This window comes from Mchenga conophoros, linkage group LG18 (assembly GCF_057382185.1).
Source record: "Mchenga conophoros isolate Kocher_MC1m ecotype Shallow Benthic linkage group LG18, M_conophoros_male_GT1.1, whole genome shotgun sequence".
NCBI classification, from domain to species: domain Eukaryota; kingdom Metazoa; phylum Chordata; class Actinopteri; order Cichliformes; family Cichlidae; genus Mchenga; species Mchenga conophoros.
In genome coordinates, this window is record NC_140543.1 from 23,364,480 (window position 1) to 23,385,367 (window position 20,888).

General features: G+C 42.0%; 1 protein-coding gene across 2 annotated transcripts in view; it reads left to right on the forward strand.

The window, feature by feature from the left end:
• The first annotated feature begins 1,114 nt into the window (after positions 1-1,114).
• LOC146553795 (ephrin type-A receptor 3-like) overlaps positions 1,115-20,888 on the forward strand; it is a 79,114-nt gene continuing 59,340 nt past the window's right edge. For both annotated transcript variants that reach the window (XM_085255625.1, XM_085255626.1), the window contains exons 1-3: positions 1,115-1,282; positions 15,090-15,154; positions 20,378-20,578. In XM_085255625.1, coding sequence (XP_085111751.1) covers positions 1,168-1,282; positions 15,090-15,154; positions 20,378-20,578 — 381 coding nt within the window. In that variant the 5' untranslated portion in view covers positions 1,115-1,167. The remainder of the gene's footprint in view (positions 1,283-15,089; positions 15,155-20,377; positions 20,579-20,888) is intronic.

Sequence of the window (20,888 nt, forward strand, 5' to 3'; positions counted from 1 at the left end):
CAAACATAAATGGACACTCTCAGGAGGTGAAATGTCACATTTTTTTTTAACTTCAGGGGCACGTCCCACCAGCTCTGACAGTGGGACGTGCTAAAAAGTGGAAGATAGAAAGGTCGACCTTGCAGACTCTCAGCTCTTCCTCAGGTTTCATATGACAGGACAAACACATTATTTATTCATGTTTAAGGACAGCTTGCTCAAGACTTACCAACACATATACCCAGCCCACACATACATGTAATATGGGCTGAATAAATCTCCATAAGGAGATCTGTTGTGCATGCCAATGCTGTTTACTGCTGGTTGCTTCCAAAGCAACAATACCAGGAACTGGGCAAAGGCACATGGAGAGAAAGAGGCCGAGCTGATACCTGTACAGTAATCACTGTGAGGCCACGACTCTTAACAAAATAGTTGACAGCATTTCCTACAATGTTACCCAAACAGTAATGAGATGACTGGCTTTGTAATAGTTTGCTCTGCCAAGGACTATTGTTCTGGCATTTTCCATAAGAGAATGATCTGGCATCATTTTTAATAGGCATAATTCACCCCTTAAACGAGGCCTCTTTGGGGTTTGCCAATTTGCTTCTATTTTTCAGTGCTTACAGTTCTCATTACCAACATATAACCGGTGACAAATGTCAAATTATGCATTGCTATTAATATAAATGAGCTAAACAGTGAGCTAGATAAAAGTATCTTTGCTATAAATACATAATCTTTGAAATGTTCAAGATCTACGAAGTTGGATTTACAGAAATGAATGACGTTTGGTTTTGCTGTGACATTTCAGCCAATAATTATTCTTCAAGAGCAACTATGAAGGCTACTGCGCTCAGTTAGCTTTGAAATTTTACTCTGTCACTCGGCCGCTTGTAATGTTTTTTCATAAAAGTCAACATGAAGCCAAATCACATTATCATATGTTGATTTTTTGCAGTGTAATACAGAGTCTCCACAGGCCTTTTACATCACCCAAAAAGCCAGGCGGCTGATTGACAGAACTTGGCTGACTGTGGACCCTCCTTCCCAGCGTCTCCTCCTCTCTCTCTCTGCTCTCCCGTCCTCTCCTCTGCTCTCTCTCCCTGCCTCAATTGCGAGGCTGCGCTCACCGACTCGACACGGCGAACAGGGATGCAGCGAGGGCGCAGCGCAGCCTGAAAAATGGCATCACCACGCGTACTGTGGATCTATCCGTCCCTTTCCCTCCTGTCCTCTCTGCTTCTTTTCCACGCTTTTCCGCCATGCCGAGCCTTACGGAATTACCCGGAGAATGAAGGTGGGTTTTTGCCCCCGACGTGTTTCGTGGAGCTTTAAAGTCGAGTGAGTTTAGATGACTTGGTCGTGCGCTGAGTTGTTGGATGGGGAGCCCCATCCCGCGGCTCTCCACTCGCCGGCGAAGGAGCGGAGCGCAGCGGCGGAGACTCCCGTTAAGTGCTGCTTATAAATCATGCATAAAGGAAAGCGGAGAGAGGGAGTAAGAGAGACAAAAATAGTGTTCGTCACGTTTTTTTCTTTTCCGAGCATGCTGACATGAAATTTTTATGACATATAAGCGCAGGCAAACCTGTCGTGTATCATCCAGAGAATGCTGAGGTCGACTTGTCACTTTGTGACATTTTATTAATCAGTGGACTATTTTTCCCTGCGTCAAAGAATACTAACTTATAATGATTATGCCAAAGCAGCATTGGCATCTCTGTCAAAATTCCTCTTAATTATAGATATCTTCATTATTATTACAGACTGATAAATGTTTTCTTCTCTGCCGTGGACTGTTGCCACTGCCTCAGTCTGCAAATGAGGAGCAGCAATTACATTAAATTTGTCACACGCTGCTGCTGAGCCTCTCTCGGTTATTGTATTAACATCGATGCTCAGCCTGAAATTAGCCAATGTATTTACTTACTAACTACTCCTGACTGCTTGCTGGGTTGAAACATGGGGGCTGACTTGTTTAAAGGGAAGTTGAACTTGCACTAAATGGAGAAAACAGCAGATCAATGTGCTAAAGTCATAGCCAGAAAAACAAAAAACAAAACAATTATTAGTTTATGAAGCAGGTTATTTGGATTAAATTGGAAGTCTGTGGTGTTGTTTTGCTTGTTGGCTGTCAGACAGTCTGGCTGGAGATGATACAGCTGTGACTTGTCATCCTGTGAATCATTTTGTTCAGTGTTCCCCCAAAAGCTCCACTGAGTCTTGTTTTGAAGCTCAACAAAGCTTTTCTGTCACTATGAGTTGCCTTTCATTTATATTATTTTTCTCTGTGTTTTCTCAATCACTATCACACACATACACAGATACGGAGAGACCTCAACTCCAGGCTTACATAGATTAAACAGTGAGCTCTGGGACACTCATACAATGACAGGCCCCACTGAGGTTAAATGGGATCTCCTGTCTCCGGCTGACTTAACAGTATAAGCTGCGTGTACATACATTTCTGCTAAATGTATGTCACAGCCCGGAGGAGTTCACGCAGAACAAAGGTTTTGAAGGACAAGAAAGGCAGCGGACGAGAGGGAGAGTAGAGATGGAGTGGAGGAGCAGGAGGGTTTTTTAACTGCAGGAGACAATGGATGTGAAGGAGACACTAACACACTGCTGAAATATTCAGTGGAGAGAGCACGAATGATGAAACCATCTGGAAGCCAAAGGAAACTCCTGTTGATTTCGATAAATAAACACAGAAGCATGTGAGCCGCTGTGAATGTTTGCAGGCACATGTGGATCATGTTCATGTGGGGTGACTGACGGGTCAGAGGGTTTTCATTACTTCTAAATGCACTTTTTAAATAATGTGCTACAAGTTAGTCATCCTCCAGCCAGTTCCTGCTGTTTCAGACTGTTGGCCTAATTGGCACCTTTAAGCCCACTGCTCCGTGTGTGTGGTGTCTGGTCTGTGTGTGTGTATACATTCACCAGTGGGACAGTAATCCAACGAAGCCACTTTTGTCAGCTACTCTGTGGCTCGCTTTTACCTTTTGGCCTGCCAGTTTTCCTGCTGTGACCGCACGTGCTTAGCTAAGGGATTGTGCTTCTTTGTGCCAGTGTGTGTGTCTATGTGTGTGCGCGTGCGTGCGTGTGTGTGTACCCTGTGTTTGCCTATAAGTGTGCATACTCTCCACCCACGCCTCTCGGTAGTCATGTTATTCCAGGAAATCTTCCCTCTGAGTCTGTCTCGTACTAGAAGCGAGGCTGTCATAAAAGGAGAGATACAGCTCTCAGGGCTCAATTAAGAACACAATCCCTTTGATAGACATGATAGCGTTAGCAGGAAAAATAGTGTTAAGCTGTCACAAAGCTTAGTTTACCACCAGAGCTATTGATCCGCTCCAAAATTGGTTGGCATTTACAAGAAACTCGGTTGTCGTAACAGAGGGCTTTGGTAAAATTGAAAGAACCGCTTGAAATTGTTGCTGTAATTGCATCTCCATGGGGCCCATAAGACTCTGCAGAAATGGGTTCATTCATAAATTGTGAGATAAAGAGTGAGAAAACTGGTCTGAAGGTCTTTGTTATCACCAGTGAACGGAGGAAAAGGACTTTGTGAGTTATTGCGCACCAGCAGAGGGAGCCCTCCATTCCCTCTGTCTGGACCCCGAGGGTATACTGATGTAACAGCAGGGTGGATGCTCACAGGTTTCCCCCCTTGGTTGCCGTACCATCTCCCACCCTTCTTTGCTCTCAGTCTGTATCCTCTCTTATGCAGAGGTACAACATGTCTTGTTTCTTTTCTCTGTTGCTTTGCACCTAGTTCTCCCTGCGATTTTTTCTCTCTCTCTCATCCTTCTTGTGCCGAATCGTGCTGGGGAAAGGAGCAGACTATCACACCTTTCTATTTTTGTGTCTTTCCTCTCTGCCTCTAAATTTACCTCCTCACTCCTAGAAAATAAGGAACCCCGTGCTTCTTTCCATTCCAACTCTGGATGTTGATTTAATTTCATATTAAAGCGTAAATCCCTGTGCAAGTGGACGTACAGATGAATTAACCGAGGGGTTTTTTTTAGTCTCGAGGTTTACTGTAATCTGTAATTGCTCATGGGAACGCACTTGAATCTTTTTTTAAAAATTGAATTGACCTTAGGGTGCTGCGAGAGATTGCTGTATTGCTTCTTAAGGTTAACACGGAGGTGAGCAGTTAGTGCAGAGGCAAGCATATGTAAAGCATGCCCTCTGTTTCCACACACACACACATTCACATTATGATTCACACAAGATCCTGACTGTGGTATAATGTTGGGTCAAAGGTCTCATCTGGTTTAATTGCTTTAATCTATAATGGCTGCTTGTAGTTATCGGCAGAACCATACCTCACGATGTGCCGCCGCGCGCACGCGTATGTGTGTGTGTGTGCACGCGAGAGTCCATGAGATTGTTCTGCTCCCATGTAACAGCCATGACCTTGGACAGAAGAGGATATAGATCTCCTTTCTCATCAGAGAGCAGCAGAGGAAAGCAGCAAGTGCGAGCACCCTCCTGTTTTTCTTTTCTGCCTCCACTCCGAGCTCGCTCTAATCCCGGTCTTTTATATCTGCCCTTCTCTCCTTTCTATCAGCCTCCCTCGTGGCCTCCATCTCTTTGTCCCTGATTGTTTTTATCTTTTGTTTTCTTCTCCTCTTCCTTCTCTATTTCTCTGACCTCCAGTGTAACAGTAAGGTGGGAGCTCCCGTACGCTTTCTGTAATCAGGTGGAGCTCCTACAACTGCTTAACAAAGGCTCACACGCGAGCGCGAATGGATGAGTGCGCACTCGTGCACACACACACGCGTGCACACACTCTCCCACACTTATCCTATCTTAATGCATGGCTGGGGGGCAGTTTGGTGGTCTCGGTCCAGAGAATAGTGGCACATATTCCGGGGGCTGGCTGATAGATGGGGTTATAAATACAACTCAGTGACAGAGAATGATTCTGCTGTGCGCGCTTCACCTCATGGACTCATTGTGTGTGAGGCTGTGTGTGTTTAAGTGTGTGTGTTTAAGTGTGTACGTGAGTGAGAGAAAGGCTGAGAGACTGGGATTTTTTAAAAAGTGTGAGACAAAGCAAAATGCATAAGGAGAACAAGAAGAAAGACAGACGGGGGAATGTAGTTAAAAAAAAAAACAGCTGAAGAGCTCAACCATATCTCTCAGCCCTACTGAGCAGAGCATCCATAACAGCACCCACAAGAGCCTTTGTGTTGTGTTATACTTAGTCATACTTAGTCATCGGTGGCTAAGAGGGTTTGTATTACACTTAACCTAGTAGTTTTTTTAAAATATTATCGTGGAGTTTCGTGGAGTTGCTTTTTTGATGAGAGTCTGACGAGAAGACTGAAATCAGTGTCATGTCTCTGTGCCAGGCATGAAGCCCAAGCCAGAAGCTAGCCAGCTTAGCTTAACTCCACTCTGGTCTGACCCCCTAAACCCCCCAAATTAATGCATTATGTCTGTCTGTATTTATTTTGTTTATTTTGTCTGTGTGTGTAAAGTCTAAAAATGGCTATGCATGGTACAGTTGTGTCGCTGATCTCGGTCTCTTAGTTAGGTCACTGCCAACATGTAGTCCACCATCATTTTTATTTACTGGGATTTATGTGTGTTGTACAGATGTGACTGTGGCAGATGTTCTTCAATCTATTCCTTTAAAGACAGAAAAATAATTTTAAGTATATATTAAGTTTCCATTCATGTTACAATTCAGAACATTATCACTCCCCCCAAAACAGCCATACCTTCTTTTAGCACTCGGGTTTATTCATGTATGAGAAACAAGATATAGATCTTTCAAGCAGCTCTTAAAAAAAAGACAAGATAAGGATCTAAATTATGAATGCCATATGCATATTTCCTGTGTATCCATATGTTTACTTTCACTTTTGGAAACGATATGGGCTGTTTTTGTATTTTATATTCAGAAGTGTTGTGAGACAGGAGATTATTTTTATCTCAGTTCCCACCACGGGGATGAATATGTGCAAGTCTCAACCAGCTGAGGCTTGAACATGAACAGTTTTTAGGCTTGAATGATTCCCTTCGGATGTCGAGTTCATTAATGTCAAAGGAAACCTTCCTTGGCTTGCGATGTGTGATGGCTGCAGTGAAGTTTGGCTATGTGGCCCCTCCCCCATTTTCTGCCACCACCACATCTGCTGACCCCTTCCCCCTCTCTGATATGAACAAGCCCTTAACTGCTGGTCAAATTACTGATCACTGGGCCTTGACTACCATCTACCCACCACCCTCAAGCTCTCCTTCTTTTCCCTCTAACTGTCCTTCCTCACTCACACACACAGCACACCCCTGGCGTCCTTCGTCCCGGATATGTTAGTTTTTGCTTATTTATTTATTTTTGGCTAAATTGAATTAGGTTTTTTCCGTGTCTCCTCACTCCTTTCTCTCTCTCATATTCGGTCTTTTTTGTGGTTGTTGCTGCGGCTGTGAAAGCCTACGTTAACCAGCTTTGCAAGCAAACATCTTAGCATTTGGTTCAGTCGTTGATGCAACATCTTTACTGGCCAGTGCTTCAGACTTTTCTCCTTTTTTTTTCTTTTTTGTGCAGAGGAGCGGCTGAGAGCAAAACACCTGGAATGCTTCCAGAAAATACTGACAGCTACCCTTGAATTTGAAATGGATCAAATGTAGTTACAGTGTCTTTCCCTGTTTTAAATGTCAAACAGCATTTGCTGAAGCATTTTAACTTCAGTCGTTTTTTAGCTCCATCTGATTTTTCTGTTTGTCACATGAAGGCGCTGTAACAGATACGCAATCTGCTAGGCATCTACTGTGCGTGTGGTAAAGACAAACAGTGATGTGTGTGCATGTGCTGATAGTTGGCCGGGTGCAACATCAGTAGAAAACCTGGGTGAGCACGCTTTAATCTGACATGTGATTTCCTCTGTCTCGACTGCTGAGGATCACCCCAGAGATTCCGGGCCAATTTGCCCTCCTGTGACCAACCACTGTGTGACAGCTGCCTGTCTCTGTGTGTGTGAATGTGTGTGTTTGTCCTCTTGTCTGATCAACAGGAATGTCTTTAAGAACTAACAGGGCACAAAAAAAAAAGATCAACAAGAAGCAGAAAAGCAAAAAAAGGAGAGAAATAAGCATGGAAGTGTTTGCAGATGTTGTATTTTATCAACAACAAAACAGAAGAAAAAAAGCATTTTTAAATCCGTGCCACAGTGTCAGTGTGTGTGAGACACATGTGGAGGCATACAGCATGTGTGGTTGTTTCTACTGCAGGTTATTTCTGAATTTTCAGGGTCTCTGGTTTACGTTTGTTTGTGTGTGCACATCACTGTGTGTGTGTGTCTGTGTGTTTGCCGTTCCTTGCCCTTGATGAGTTGTTGGCATACTGGTGGAAGAAGCTTATTAAAGAAAACAAGTGTCTGGATCTGACTGGGTGTCACACTTCAACCCCGTAAGCATTCGACGAGCTTGCACAGACGAAGCCGTGCCCTCACGCTCGCACTCCAGAGCCTCTTCAAGCGACAAACTAGGGCAGTGCTCCTGTCATAGTCTGTCAGAATATCATTGTTTCTGTCCTGCTACTGTTTCCAGTTTGTGAAATAGCAGAGTAGGCTAATCTGCCCTCTGCTACAATGTAATTCCAAAAGTGCAAGCTGAACAAGCCGAAGTTTATCACATACTTGAATATTTTAATATTTTGGGGGGATTTTGCATGATATGCCTTTTAGGTTGCTGGAGCTTTTTTTCCCATTCAAATCTCCCCTTTTTAAAAATAAATTTAAAAAAACTTCACAAAAGTCATTGCATTGAATTGGGTTTTCTAAAACATTGTTTGACCTTATTCCTGACCTCCTCATAAAATGTATCTCATGGCTGTCATCTCAACCTGCTGACTCACTTATGTTTCCCAGAATTTTTCAAAAGTAGAACAGGAGGCAGAGCCTTCAGGTTTCAGGCCCGTCGTGTGGAACCAGCTCCTAGTTTAGATTCAGGAGACAGACACCTTCGCTACTTTTAAGATTAGGCTTACAACTTTCCTTTTCATAAAGCGTATAGTTAGTGCTGGATCGGGTGACCCTGAACCCTCCTTTGGTTATGTTGCAATAGGCTTAGGCTGCGAGGGGCTTCCCATGATGCACTAAGTGTTTCTTCTTCACTCTTTTCTTTTCATTCCTTGTGTATTTATACACTACTACTATATTTATAATTAACAGTTTGTAAAATTTGGCTCTTCCTCCCATAGTTTGCTTTTTATCCCGTCTCTCTTCTCTTTTCTCCCTCCCATCACTCCCAGCAGGTCGTGGCAGATGTTTGTCCCTTCCTGAGCCTGGTTCTGCTGGACGTTTCTTCCTGTTAAAAGAGAGTTTTTCCTTCTTACTGTCGCCAAGTGCTTGCTGATCGGAGGGTCATGTGATTGTTGGATTTTCTGTCTAATATTGTAGAGTCTTTACTTTGCAATATAAAGCACCTTGAGGCAACTGTTGTTGTGAATTGAAGCTATATAAATAAAATTACATTTAAATGAATACATTTTTACTTGGCAAAAGGTGATTCTGTATTATGAAAAGTTCTCCCTACAAATGATGTAGGTTTTCTGTCCTTTGTCAGGTTTGTTTTTGTGCAGATGGCTTGATTTGAATGCAACAAGCCTCTGTGTTTGATTTTGCTGAATCACTTTAATAGAGAAATTGTTGCAGCTTCACGATAAAGACAGAGCGAATGAATGCTTTTGACGACATGGCTTTGATTAAAGCTGACTTAATTTTGCGCCCGTTGAAGTGTAGTAAACCAACATAAGTTATTTGAACAGATGCATAGTGGGAAAGCAGCAAGAAACAGAACTGACTTAATGAAGGATCGGGATTAGAATTAAAATCAAATCAGCTGAATTATTCATAGATCCATTCGGTTTGCAGACAGTTATAAAGAAAATATAACATTCTTCTTCTTAGGATTCTTTCATAAAAGAAATAATTAAACGCCACATCCATAAAGGGCACATAATATTGCCTGAAATGTAGTAAAAACTTTTCCATATGTGACATAATGATGTTCATGTGTCTGAGTTATAAAAGGAAAACTGCTTTTAGCTCATAAGGTTAAAACAGACCATCGAAGCTATGAGGTAATCCATTAAAAATTTATAGTGAACGTCGAGTGACTTAATGTCTTGTCATTGCTGATTATATAATAGAGATATTTCGAACGGCATCCACCACAACAGAGTGCTGCCCTCACAGCTCCAACTTTTATCTTAACATGCTCTGCATCCAGGGTGCTCAGTACAAATAAACCTAAATACTTGACTCTATTCACCGTTGCCTCCGTGTGGCATTCAATGGAAACATAAAAACAGGGGAAAGGGATGTTGTGTATAACAAAATGCCGGGAAGTCACTGGAGATAAGGATACAAAGGATATACTGTATCGCTCAGTTTTAATAAAATGGCATGAGCGCAAGGATGAGAGAGCAGATGGAGAGAGAAAAGCACAGGGCTGATTGAGAACCCCTAGTGGTTGGTGAATGACTGGAGAGAGGGCTGATGAAAAGACAGCAAGGGTAGCAGTCTTGGTGTGACGCCAGTGTATTCCTAAAGTTCAGGGCTCAAGTCTTCCCACTCCTTCATCCTGCTCTCCATCAGCTCATTTGTTGCCCTGACAACGCTCTTACTCGTTGAACTGCACCCTCAGTGGAGTGGAGCGTGGATAAAGGTGTGTGTTTTGTGTGCATGCTCTTTTTTTTTTTAGCTGTTTTATGTGTTGAGAAATTTGTCCTGTATTCTTAAAGCCTATTGACATTTTGTTGAACTCAAAGGAATGGTCCTACATTCTTGGCTAGCTGTTTCCCTGTTTCCACAATTTTTGTTGCGCTAAGGTAACAGTTATTACCCCTTTATAATATAGCTACACGACTACTGATTATGGAAGTTTTCTACCTGCGAAAACACTATCATTCAGTCATGTGGGAAATAGCTAAGGCAGACTATATATAAAAGATGGAATTAGTCAGTTTACTGTTGGTGCTAGGACCATACTGTTTGTTTGATTGCTTGTTTTTTAAGCCTGTGATGATCATATTGGAACTGGCTGATTTTATGCAAAATTCTAAAAACTTCATTCAAGTGCAGCCGCTGCTTGCTTAAGCTTCGCAGCATCTCATTTATCTCCCTTTAGATTTTTTCTGAATTTGCAATTGAATTTATCAGGTATGTTTGAATTTGCAAGTTGTGATTAACATTTTTATTGTAACACAAAACAGAAGCATAAAAGCCGGGGTTTTATATTTATAGAAGGAGAAGACAGTGAGATATCAGCATATTTAATGTAGTGTCAGCAGGACTCTTCAGGATCCACTAAGCCTACTCGTTTCAGTTTAATATGATGTGTTCTGAGATGAAAAGGATCTTATAAACTCATTATGTAGTCACATATTGTCCTGTAGATTGAGTCTGTGTGGTGGTCTTATTGTGCAGTCCCTCTCTTTGTGGCACTGGCACAGTCTTAAGGTGTGTGTGTGTGTGTGTAAGCATCCTGGTCTCTTTGTGCACCAGTCTGGCTGTTGGCAGTGCTGTTTGATTCTTGGCAGGTGGATCACAGCTTCTTGCAGCCCAGCTGAAGCGGTGGATACCATCCAGTGAGCGAGCGGTCGAGAGACCTAAAAAGACAGCGGATAAGAAAGAGAGAGGAAGACAGAGAGAGACAGACACCACAGAGGGAGGAAGCGGGAGTGTGAAGGAAAAATAGACAGACACAGAAGGCGATGAAGAGACAAAGAAACAGAAAAAAAAAGTTTTGCACATTCTCCGCATTGTTCTATAAGTAGTTGCAGTTTCAGTGTTTTACTGCTTTTGTACAGGAATTTCTAATTCACAAATTCACACCCTCCACCCCCACCTCCTCCTCATCTTTCACTCTCAGAATGTAAACCTCACAGTCTGGTGTTGAAAATCAATACGACAGCTTGTTTCTCTGTAACAAAACAACTCTCACAGTAATCGGGTCACATGTGCACAACTACGGATCTGTGCACTTGTGTCCTCTGACAAAGGCCTCAGGCAATTAAAGTAATGTTTGGGTGTCCGTGAGCGAAATTGTTGGGTCCCCCGGAAGGCGTATTGTTAGCCAGAAAGGTTGGGAAAAACCTTCTTAGTAGATGTCTCTTTGCTTTCACATGGTCTTTCCACACTTGGAAGATGTTCAGCTGTCATGTTTAGATGCTCACGGCCTGAAGATTGCCTGTGCATGTTTGTGTGTGTATGTTTGTGTGTGTGTGTGAGAGAGACCAGTCATTAGATCAAATATGAACCTGGTCTGAGTGACTGAGTGATGAGCTTTGAGTTTTTATTCTGGGCCAAGGCAGGTCTTGACCAGGCTTAGATTTCACACTCACACACAATTCAGGCAATTTCCCCTGAGAAGGGGAAGAAGAGATAAAATGAGACATGATGAAAGTGTTTAGATAGACTGAGGTGTGGCCTTGTGTTTGTTTGGGGAAGACTGGAATGTATTTACATAATTTCTCTGCATCTTTGTCTTTGACACATGTCACGTACAGATACACAGCCATGCATACAGTATAGTCTGTACATGCTGGCTGTGTCAGCAGCCAGGAAACTATACCTAATACATTATTGATGTGTCCAGTCAATGATTACAAGTGATAAGAGGTATTGACAGGTGTTGGGAGAAAAGAAAAAGTGTTGATCTGTAGGTTTATGTGGTTGTGTTTTCCCAGTGGGCTGCAAAATGGCTTTAAAGTAGGTCTATGTATTGACCTAGTAATGCTTTAGCTGACTAGACAACAATAAGACATATTTTGCTATAATGAGAAAAAAGCAGCAAGTACAAAAAACAAACAAAATTTTAAAAAAATTCACATGTTTGAGACAAAATCTAAATTGGACATAAAAAAGGATTAGTTACTTCGGATATTTACAAAGACAGAACATTTCAAGAAGTTGGATTTAATGATGTTTGCTACCTGCAATTTAATGCTAACTGCTAATACCAAAAATGCATATCATTTTTTGTGCTTGAAATAAACAGATTCTGGCTGTGTTTAGAAAATAGTGCAACTTGTTCGTTTTAAGTTGCCTGTAAAACGAACCAACACTATGAGCACTGTTTGGATATTGTGCTTATATGCTATATAAATCTGGCCCCTAAGATGTTAACTGGTAAGTTTTAGCATTTAGCTGTTTGCTAGGCTAGGCTAATTCCATACACTAGAATAATAAAAGTGTCTTAAACCTGCTGCCTTTTTCAAGGTCACCAGGTTATGGAAGTTTGCTTCAACCTTTAAAACTATTATTCAAGGGTCATTATCTCACAATTTCAAACTACATATCTCAAAAGTTTGACTTAATAATGCTAACTTTTAAGAAAAAAACTCAAAATTTGGATAATGACATGAACTTTAACTTATCTGTGGCAGAATCAAGTTTTAGACTAGGGAGCTTTTACAGGACAGTTTGGCTGTCAAATTCCACAAATTTCAGGTATATATTCCACAAAATATTATCAACGTTTTTTATTCAGACAGTTCCTTTGGTCGAAAGCAGTTGAGAAAGAAAATTAATACAAAGTGACCTGTATTTTATCCAGACAAAGTAACTTATTTATAGACAGACACGGTGATTCAGAATTTCAGCTGAGTTAATTTAAAGTTTTAATCTTCCAATCATCTGCACTGTGTTGTGGAGATGAATGGTCTTTTTTGTAATTTGGGTGAATTGACCCTTTATAACTGTCAAAGGTACTCAGTTATACTCTCTGTGAAATACATAAAACGGTACTAAAAGAAGTGAATCACAGAGAATATCACATAATTCATAATTGCTTGTATTTGAAACAGGCAATTTTGCTAAATTCCTTGTTGATAGGAAGCTTTTATCTTCGCGCAGAGATATGAGAGTGTGGGGGAAAATAACGTGTGTGTGTGTGTGTGCGTGGATGTGTGCCTCTTTGTTGGATTCTGAAATCATATATTATTATACTATTATGTCCCATTTCTCTGTGCCACTCCAAAGCCCATGAACTGAGCAAAGCAGTCTAAATGGTCTTTAGTTCCTCTAAATACACCATGGGCTGGAGGCTCCGTCTGACCTTTCGCTGCGCAGCACCTCTCCACCACTGTTTCTGTCTCATCCCTCTCATTTAATCTATCTCTCTCTCACCCCGGCTCCACTGTGCAGCGCCTCTCTCTGCTTCATTATACCATGCGCGCTACTTTCTTTGTGGCTGTTTTCTCACTCGCATACCGCTTTGTGCAAGTGCAAGCAGACACACGCAGATATGTGTGCTATGACACGCGCACAGTGCACATATATATACACGCATTATTACAGCATGACACGCCTCCCTGCTGTCACACAGTGTGCTGAGCTGAGGGGAATGGCTGGGTTTCAGTTAGAGCTGATGAGCAGCATGAGCACAAGAAGAAGAGAAGGGAAGGAAAAGAGGAGGCTGGACCAATTTTACAGTCCCTTTGTTATACCTACTAGCAGTATGGATACACAGAGGGCCTTGTAAACAGACACGTTCAGCCCTTTTCAATTGAGCGATTAGCCTCATTTGCATTCAAGAGAGCAAACTTTACAGTAGCGGTAAATAGTTTTTCCAGGTCACTGCCCCTACCTTATAAAAATTGGAGTGAATATGAAAGTGCGCTGCTTAAGAGGGATGCTTCTTGTTTAAATTGTGTCACATCAGCGACTCACACAGCTGATCTTGGATCTGTGGATTGAAAGCATACATTCAAACCTTTTCACAAAGGAAGGATAACCTGTGAAGCACACACAATATGAGAGAGAGAGAAGAAAGAGCAAAGCAGAAGTCTCTGCAGATGGATACTGATTAAATATTGATGGTCAGCAGTGTTGAAGGCTTGATTAGGACCTGAGTGAGCCAAGAATGAACAGTGCCGCTCATCTATAAATGCACTAACAAGTACCACGACCATATATCTGTGGTATTAGCAATTTGGCGATACATTGGTATCAGCCAGTATCAGCATTTATAACAGCTGATAAATGAAAATTAAAAACATAAAGAAGAGACACCCTTCAACCATGTTATGAGCATTGATGTTGCATACTTTGCCTGCAAGAGGGCATGCTGCAACTTCTCTGCAAGTCTGGAAGAGTTTGGCACCGCATAAAAGAGCAATCCATGAAATGTTGTGCCATATTTTCTTAACAGGAACTCCTAAACAACTGCACATTACAAATGTCGGGGAAATCTGCAGGAACGTGTCTAGAAGAAACAAAGATATGATAAAAATGTATCAGACTTTAAAATAATTAAATATCAGTATGAGCCTTAAAAGTCCTATATCGCTCAGGCTCTACTAACAAGTGATAAACACACACAGGTGCAGAACCGTGCTGTGCAATCTAAACAGGTTTTCATTGTGCCTCCCATAGGTCAGCCTGCCACAGTGTCTTCTCACTTTTCACTCTCACCTTCCTGCATCCCCCCTCTACTTCCTCTTGTTATGCAGAGACCACACACTGGAAACAGCACGTTGAATTCAGAGTAAACCAGACATGCACACGTCTTCAATCAACAACAAATGTACTTAAAATAATGCATCAAAAGGCAAACAGATTATTATTGTACTATTCCTGCACTTAACAGCACAATAATCTCCTTCTAGCCACCGACTGAACTGAAGTGAGCCTTAAAAAATATATATAACATGTAACCAGCATTTTCGTCTGACTACTCACTATATTGTCTGAAGCCAATTTCAACTGTAAATACAGTCTTTCTTACGGCTTCATTGAATGACTTTGTGTCCCCTTGAACTGGAACAGCTGCAGCGCAACCACAGTAATCTTGGAGTTAAAATTATAGGTTCACCAGTGCTTCTGATTCCATTGCTGGTGTACTCCAACACAACAAAAGATGCCCTTGTGGAACACATTTTGAAAGTGTCTTTGTGGAAAACTTACAATGCGACATAATGTTATGTTATACATTCAAGAGAGAAACATGCCGCACCATGTCTGGAAAACATCAGTCGTTCTTTAAGGAGGCAGGGATCAACAAATGCCACAAAAATGTCCTGTATGTGTCTGTTAACATTTTCTCTTTTTTTTTTTTTTATCTTCCTTGTGTTGTCACAGTTACTTTGCTGGACTCAATGTCAGCTTTGGCCGACCTGGGCTGGGAGGCTTATCCTAATGAGGGGGTGAGTACCTGCAGTGTGCAACACACACACACATAGATATATATGATCTGGCACAAAATAAGATGTTATGTTGGCTTGCATTATTTCAGGGGAAGAGGTAAGGACTCAAAGCTAGCAGGAGGACTGGAGTGTGTGTTTTAGAGAGCACTGGGTTCATAAGCAGTCCTTGCTAAATCGGGAGTTTTCAGTGGGAATTTACAAATTATTTCTGCTACGCTGAAATTGCTGTGGTGCTGGAGCCTGCATTTATTACAGGCTGCAATTTTTGGGATGGAGTGAAGGGACACGATGGGGGGAGTAAATATTCCTACATAAGAGGAGATGGCATATGCATCCTAGTGTTTCTGCATTGTGTACATGTGCTTGCAGGGTGGGTGTGTTGCATAACTAGACTTTCTTGGTCATGGGGGACCACGGGAGTTTGGAGTGCAGCTATCATGAATCAGAGCAGTGAGAAGAGGAAGAGCATATAGAGGAAGAATGAAGAAGTGCATTCAATAGAGCGGATTCTGTATGTCACTGTAGTGCAGGGGCTGTTGAATGGCACTGAATTAATTCTATTTCCTCTTGAGTCACACTTCTCTCTCGCTCGTCTTCCCTCTCCACTATTCAGCATCAGTGTGTTAAATTGCAGGATGCCACACGCGGTTTCATGGTTGTGTGAAGTGGAGAGGCAGCTGATGTGTGCAGAGCCAGGCAAAGTTGTTTTCTCAGGCAATCAAGGGTATCGAGTTCGCTTAATTGAAATGCTCTTATTGTGCGGTCATATTGTAGATGTTTGTGAATGTTTTTATTTTTTCTGCGGTCCCTGCAGAAAGAGCAGAATGTGTTCCATCTGTGGCTAAACTAAGCAGGTCAATCTAATTTAAGTTACTTTTATTGAATATGTAGTTCAGGTTGGGGTGAACACGTGTTGTTAGTTTACCCTCAAAGAAATGTGTTGGCTGGAAAGTGAAGCGTACCCCATCCTGAATATCTTTTTTTCATGGACTGTCAGATGGGGAGACGCTGGTCTCCACACAATACCTCTGTGAAATAAATACTATAAATATAGCCTCCTTTTATCCACCTGAGACTTTGCAAAAATAAAAGTGTTTAGAGTCTTTACTTTTTATCTGCTTCTTTAATCAGATCACGGAAATTAGTTTGTAAAATCTTTTGCTTTCATTGCCCATCTCATGCTGTCGTTTGATACACAGAGCCGACGTTATCTCCCACCTGGATCGCTCTTTTTCATCTGGTAATTTAAGAAAATATACAAGTTTCTACAGTGAGCTATGATGTTGCCACAAAAATAAAAATCGATTCTTTATTGACGTTTGAGGGTAATCAGGTACAGAGCAAATAAAAGGGAGTGCAACTGAAGGACTCCTCAAAAATTAAAAAACTTGAGACTTGCAAAGCGTAACCACTATAAATCACCCGAAATTCAACAGTTTAGTTGTGGCAAACTTTTATAATTGATAAAAGTAATTTTATTTGAAGCCTCTGCCTCACATTACTTTTCATCCCACTTTGTACTTATCCGCTTAAGCACTAAGCAAATGAGCTTGAAGCATAACTCATATCAGCTCTTTATGATTTTGTTTTTTGTTACTTCTTTTAATCGGTTTTCTGTTTTTTCTTAATTTGTTTGGTTGAGAAAAACTTTTAAGGCAGGCCATGGGCAAAATTACTACTTTAAACCTTTTAGTCCAAAGTTTTACAGTTGCTGAATCTTTACTTTTCTGTTTCATTGTGATGGTCCTTGGAGTAAAAAATGCATTTACCTTGCCACCTATCCTCAGGGAAACCAATACGCCAGCACTGTTTAAGTCTTCACAGTAGCTCCTGGCACAGTTTGGCCTTCTACTGGAAGTTTATTCTTACAAGATCCAATAAAGCTAAAAATTTCTTGCCACAAGAGCTTACTGCTTGCAATTTCTGCACAATTCAAGTCATGGACTGTATCTCTATTTGTAAAACTGCAAACTATCTATTTAATTTTCAGCTGGTGGCATTCAACATAAAAAAAAAACAGTATAGAGACCAACAAGGGCTGCCAATCGTGCTGGCAAAAGTGCTGTTTGTTTATGATGATTCTGCATATGTCTAAAAATGAATGTCGTAAAGATTTACTAACTTGTGTAGAAGAGAAGTAATAGAGCGATAAGAGACTCAGAGAGGAGAGAAAATGTGTTAGGGTGGTGAGAATGCCTTGTGTTTTATATCAGGGGGATTATCTAGTTGACCTTTAAGCTTTAAACCTGAGGATTATTCTCAGTGAGAGGCAATTCCCACCAATATCAGGCCAATGTCTACCTGAATTAGTCCAAAATCACACTTGACCCTCACGGGTCACGCTTAATCCGAGCCGTGCAGGGCCGGATGTGGCTGAGACTGAGTGGAGCGACCCATTTATGTCACCACAAAGCAGTGAGGGACACAAAACAGATATGTCTTAATGATGTTTGAAAATGGGAGGCCCAACTGCCTCTCGGCTTCCCCAGAGGCTCCCCAGCCCTCACTGGTCCCCTGACATAAATTCTCAACTTTTTATCCCCTACCCTGTCATTTGTCTTTCTTTTTTTTTTCTCCCCCTCGCTAAGCCAGAGCTTGTTCCAGAGTTTGGCGGCCAATTATGTCCTCATAGGTGTACCCATCAGATGATTGCAGAAGGAGGGATGTTATGTTAAGCCGGTGAATGCTTGAATCTAAACGCTGAGCCGACGTCTCTGCTTCACTTCAAAGCAATCAAGCTGGCTCTGCGCTGATTGGCCGAGGTGATTAAGAGTTCAGGGAGGAGGGTTTCAATTTGAGCCAACAAAGCCCTGGCAATAGTTATAAGTTGTGTGTGCATGTGTGTTTGTGTTTGTGCACTTGCGTCTTAAACAAGAAAGCTGAAGCCCTTGAGCCTATCCCAACGTTTCCTCAGTTGTATTTTTAGGAGACTTTCTCTCAGTTGTGTGACGTATCTGTATCATTAGCAAATTAGCAAAGCCCGGTTGTTCTCAACTTCCTAAGCACACCTGCGTCTCACACCCGGCAGAAGTGACAACGAGCAGACTTTGCGAGCAGGGAAATAAGTTGCTCAACAGGAAGTGGCAGCAATCCAGCCACTCCAATCTCTGCCTACAAAGAAATAAACAAAGACATTATAAAGCCCTTTTTATCCCTCAATGACTATTCCCATAAATGCTTTAATCACCCCTCCCCGGGGAATCAGCTTTGTGTATTTGTGTGGGTGGGTATGTGTGACCGTCCTGTGATGTCCGACTGGTCTCCGCTCTGCACAGATGGATCTATTTAGCTGCCAGTCGTGCCTGTTATTTACCAACATTCATTCCTCTCTCTCTCTCTTTCTCTCACTGTGTTTCTTCATTTTTTTTCCTCCCTCGGTCTTACGTTTTTGTTCTTTCAGTTGAATCGAGTGCAGCTGATCACAGCGAGTCTCAGCCGCTGCGTTTGTAAAATCGTCGAGCTGTAATACGTCCTTTATGCTGTGTATAATCTCCAACTCTTAACTGCCTGTCAGGGACATTTGTGTCAGCTGACTGTAGCATCTTAAATAATCCTCTGCTTCTTCTTTTTCTTCTTATTCTCTTGTTTTCTTCTTCTTCTTCGAATTTCTCTGTCTGTTGAAGTACTGTTAAGGTCAGGATCAAGAGAGAGCTGGTTTTGTTCAAGCTCCAATTCATACACAGTAGAAGAGGCTGTGGAGATTAAAAGCATCTGAGCGCACAGGAGAGCTGGCGAGTGAGCGCAAATGTGTGTGAGAATGTGTGTTTTTATGTGGCTCTGTTTTAGTGCTCAGGACTTCGAGGTGAAATGCGTCAGGCTTTTGCCGGGTTGTTGGGCTGTCACATCAGATTAACCTCAAGAATTCAACCTCAGCTTGGACTTCGCTTGTCTGAAAGTTTCTCTCTGCATTTTTGCTGCTTACTCGGCTCTTTCCTTGCCCGTCTCTTCTTTATTTCTCTGGACTTTTGGGACATGTCAGAGATAATTGGTGTTTACCTTGGTGGGTCGTGGTCTGGGTCCACTGTTGTTTGATTTTGCACAGGTTAGCGTATTTGTGTATACTGTAGTACGGTGGGTAACGAGAACATGTAAGTAACTCTGTGCTCGTCACTCTGGAGCTTAAAGGCTTCAGCCTTAAGATGATGACAGGAGCTCAGAACAAAGATGGTGGTCTCTTCAGTCCTAGCCACAAACTAGAGCCTATCCTGTGTGTGTGTGTGTGTGTGTGTGTGTGTGTGTGTGTGTGTGTGTCAAAGAAAATTGAGTTAGCGTCCTCTTGAATGGATCAGATATCTTCCTTTTCTTTAAGGAATAAAAATGTTCTTTTTCTTTGTGTGTCTGTCTGAGAGTGGTATACGCATGTGGGTGCTTGTCTATGTGTGAGTAGATAGAAATGTTTTCCTGCTCATGCGAGAAGTGTTCTCAATTACAGCCATAGTCAGAAGTGGAAACAGATGGTAGTGGATGATGGGAGACAAAGTAGCTCTGTCCTACCTACTCCTTCTTTCTCTCCTTCTCTGTCTTTCTCTCTCTCTCTCTCTGCACGTCTCACACACACGTCTACCTCTTAAGCGTTAAATCGCCCGTTCACTTCAGGAAAAACATACCCACTTTGCGAACACGTGCAGCATAGACAAAGACAGTCCTTCAGTGATCTTGACACACATCATCACTCATAGTCACCCATACATGAAAACAGAACTTGCAGAGCAGTGTTGCTTTGCACTAAACCACAGTTCATTGAACTTAGACCCAGTTTCCCTGTAACCAGTATTTAAAACTGAGATCCTCTTTGTCCACGCGCTAACGATGAAAGGGAGTGGTGCTGTTGTCAGCCTGGGCCCAGTGCCGCTGAGCGTCACCCTGACTCAGTTTCACGTTCCCTTGCTCTTTGATTTGAAATTTATGTTTTAGTTAAAGAGATTTCCCCTTTAACACAAATACTTCTCAGCAGCCCTCATCACTTCTCTTTTCCTTCCTCCATCCCCTCATCACTCATCCACTTACTCCCCCTTTCACTCTCTCTTCCTTTTTTCTTCCCTCCCTCTTCTTTGCAGCTTCATGCAATCTTTCTCCTTTTACCCTAATTCTTTCTTTGCCCCCAAGCTAAATAATGGAATTATTTTAATATGCAATGTCCCAAATATGCTTGAAAAAGCTAAACTAGCAAATGAAAACATCATTATAAATCATCTCTATTTACCTCCTGTTTCTTATTCTCAGTGGGAGGAGATCAGTGTCATGGATGAGAGGAATACCCCGATGAGGACCTACCAGGTGTGTAACGTCATGGAAGCCAACCAAAACAACTGGCTGAGAACGCGCCACATCAGCCGGGAAGAAGCGCAGCGCGTCCACATTGAGATCAAATTCACCCTAAGAGACTGTAACAGTCTACCCGGGGTCCCTGGTACCTGCAAAGAGGTTTGCATCACACAAGCATAATGCACAAGCAAGCTTCATAAACACATGATCAGCATGTGGGCTTTTCGGTTAGATAACAAATGCCGATGCAGCTGGTGTGTGTGTTTGTGTTTAAGGCCTCCTGTTGCATTTATTCCGCTCGTTTGCCCACTCGTCCTGAGCAAAACATTGAGTGTTGATAGGCTCCGTGGCTTCTGCTGTGTAGCTGTCTGCTCTTTGAAATATTTTTGGTGTGAAGTAAGAAGAAAAAAGAATACATTTCCTTAGTGTTTTTTTTTTTTTTTTTTTTTAGATCAATAGCACACGGGTA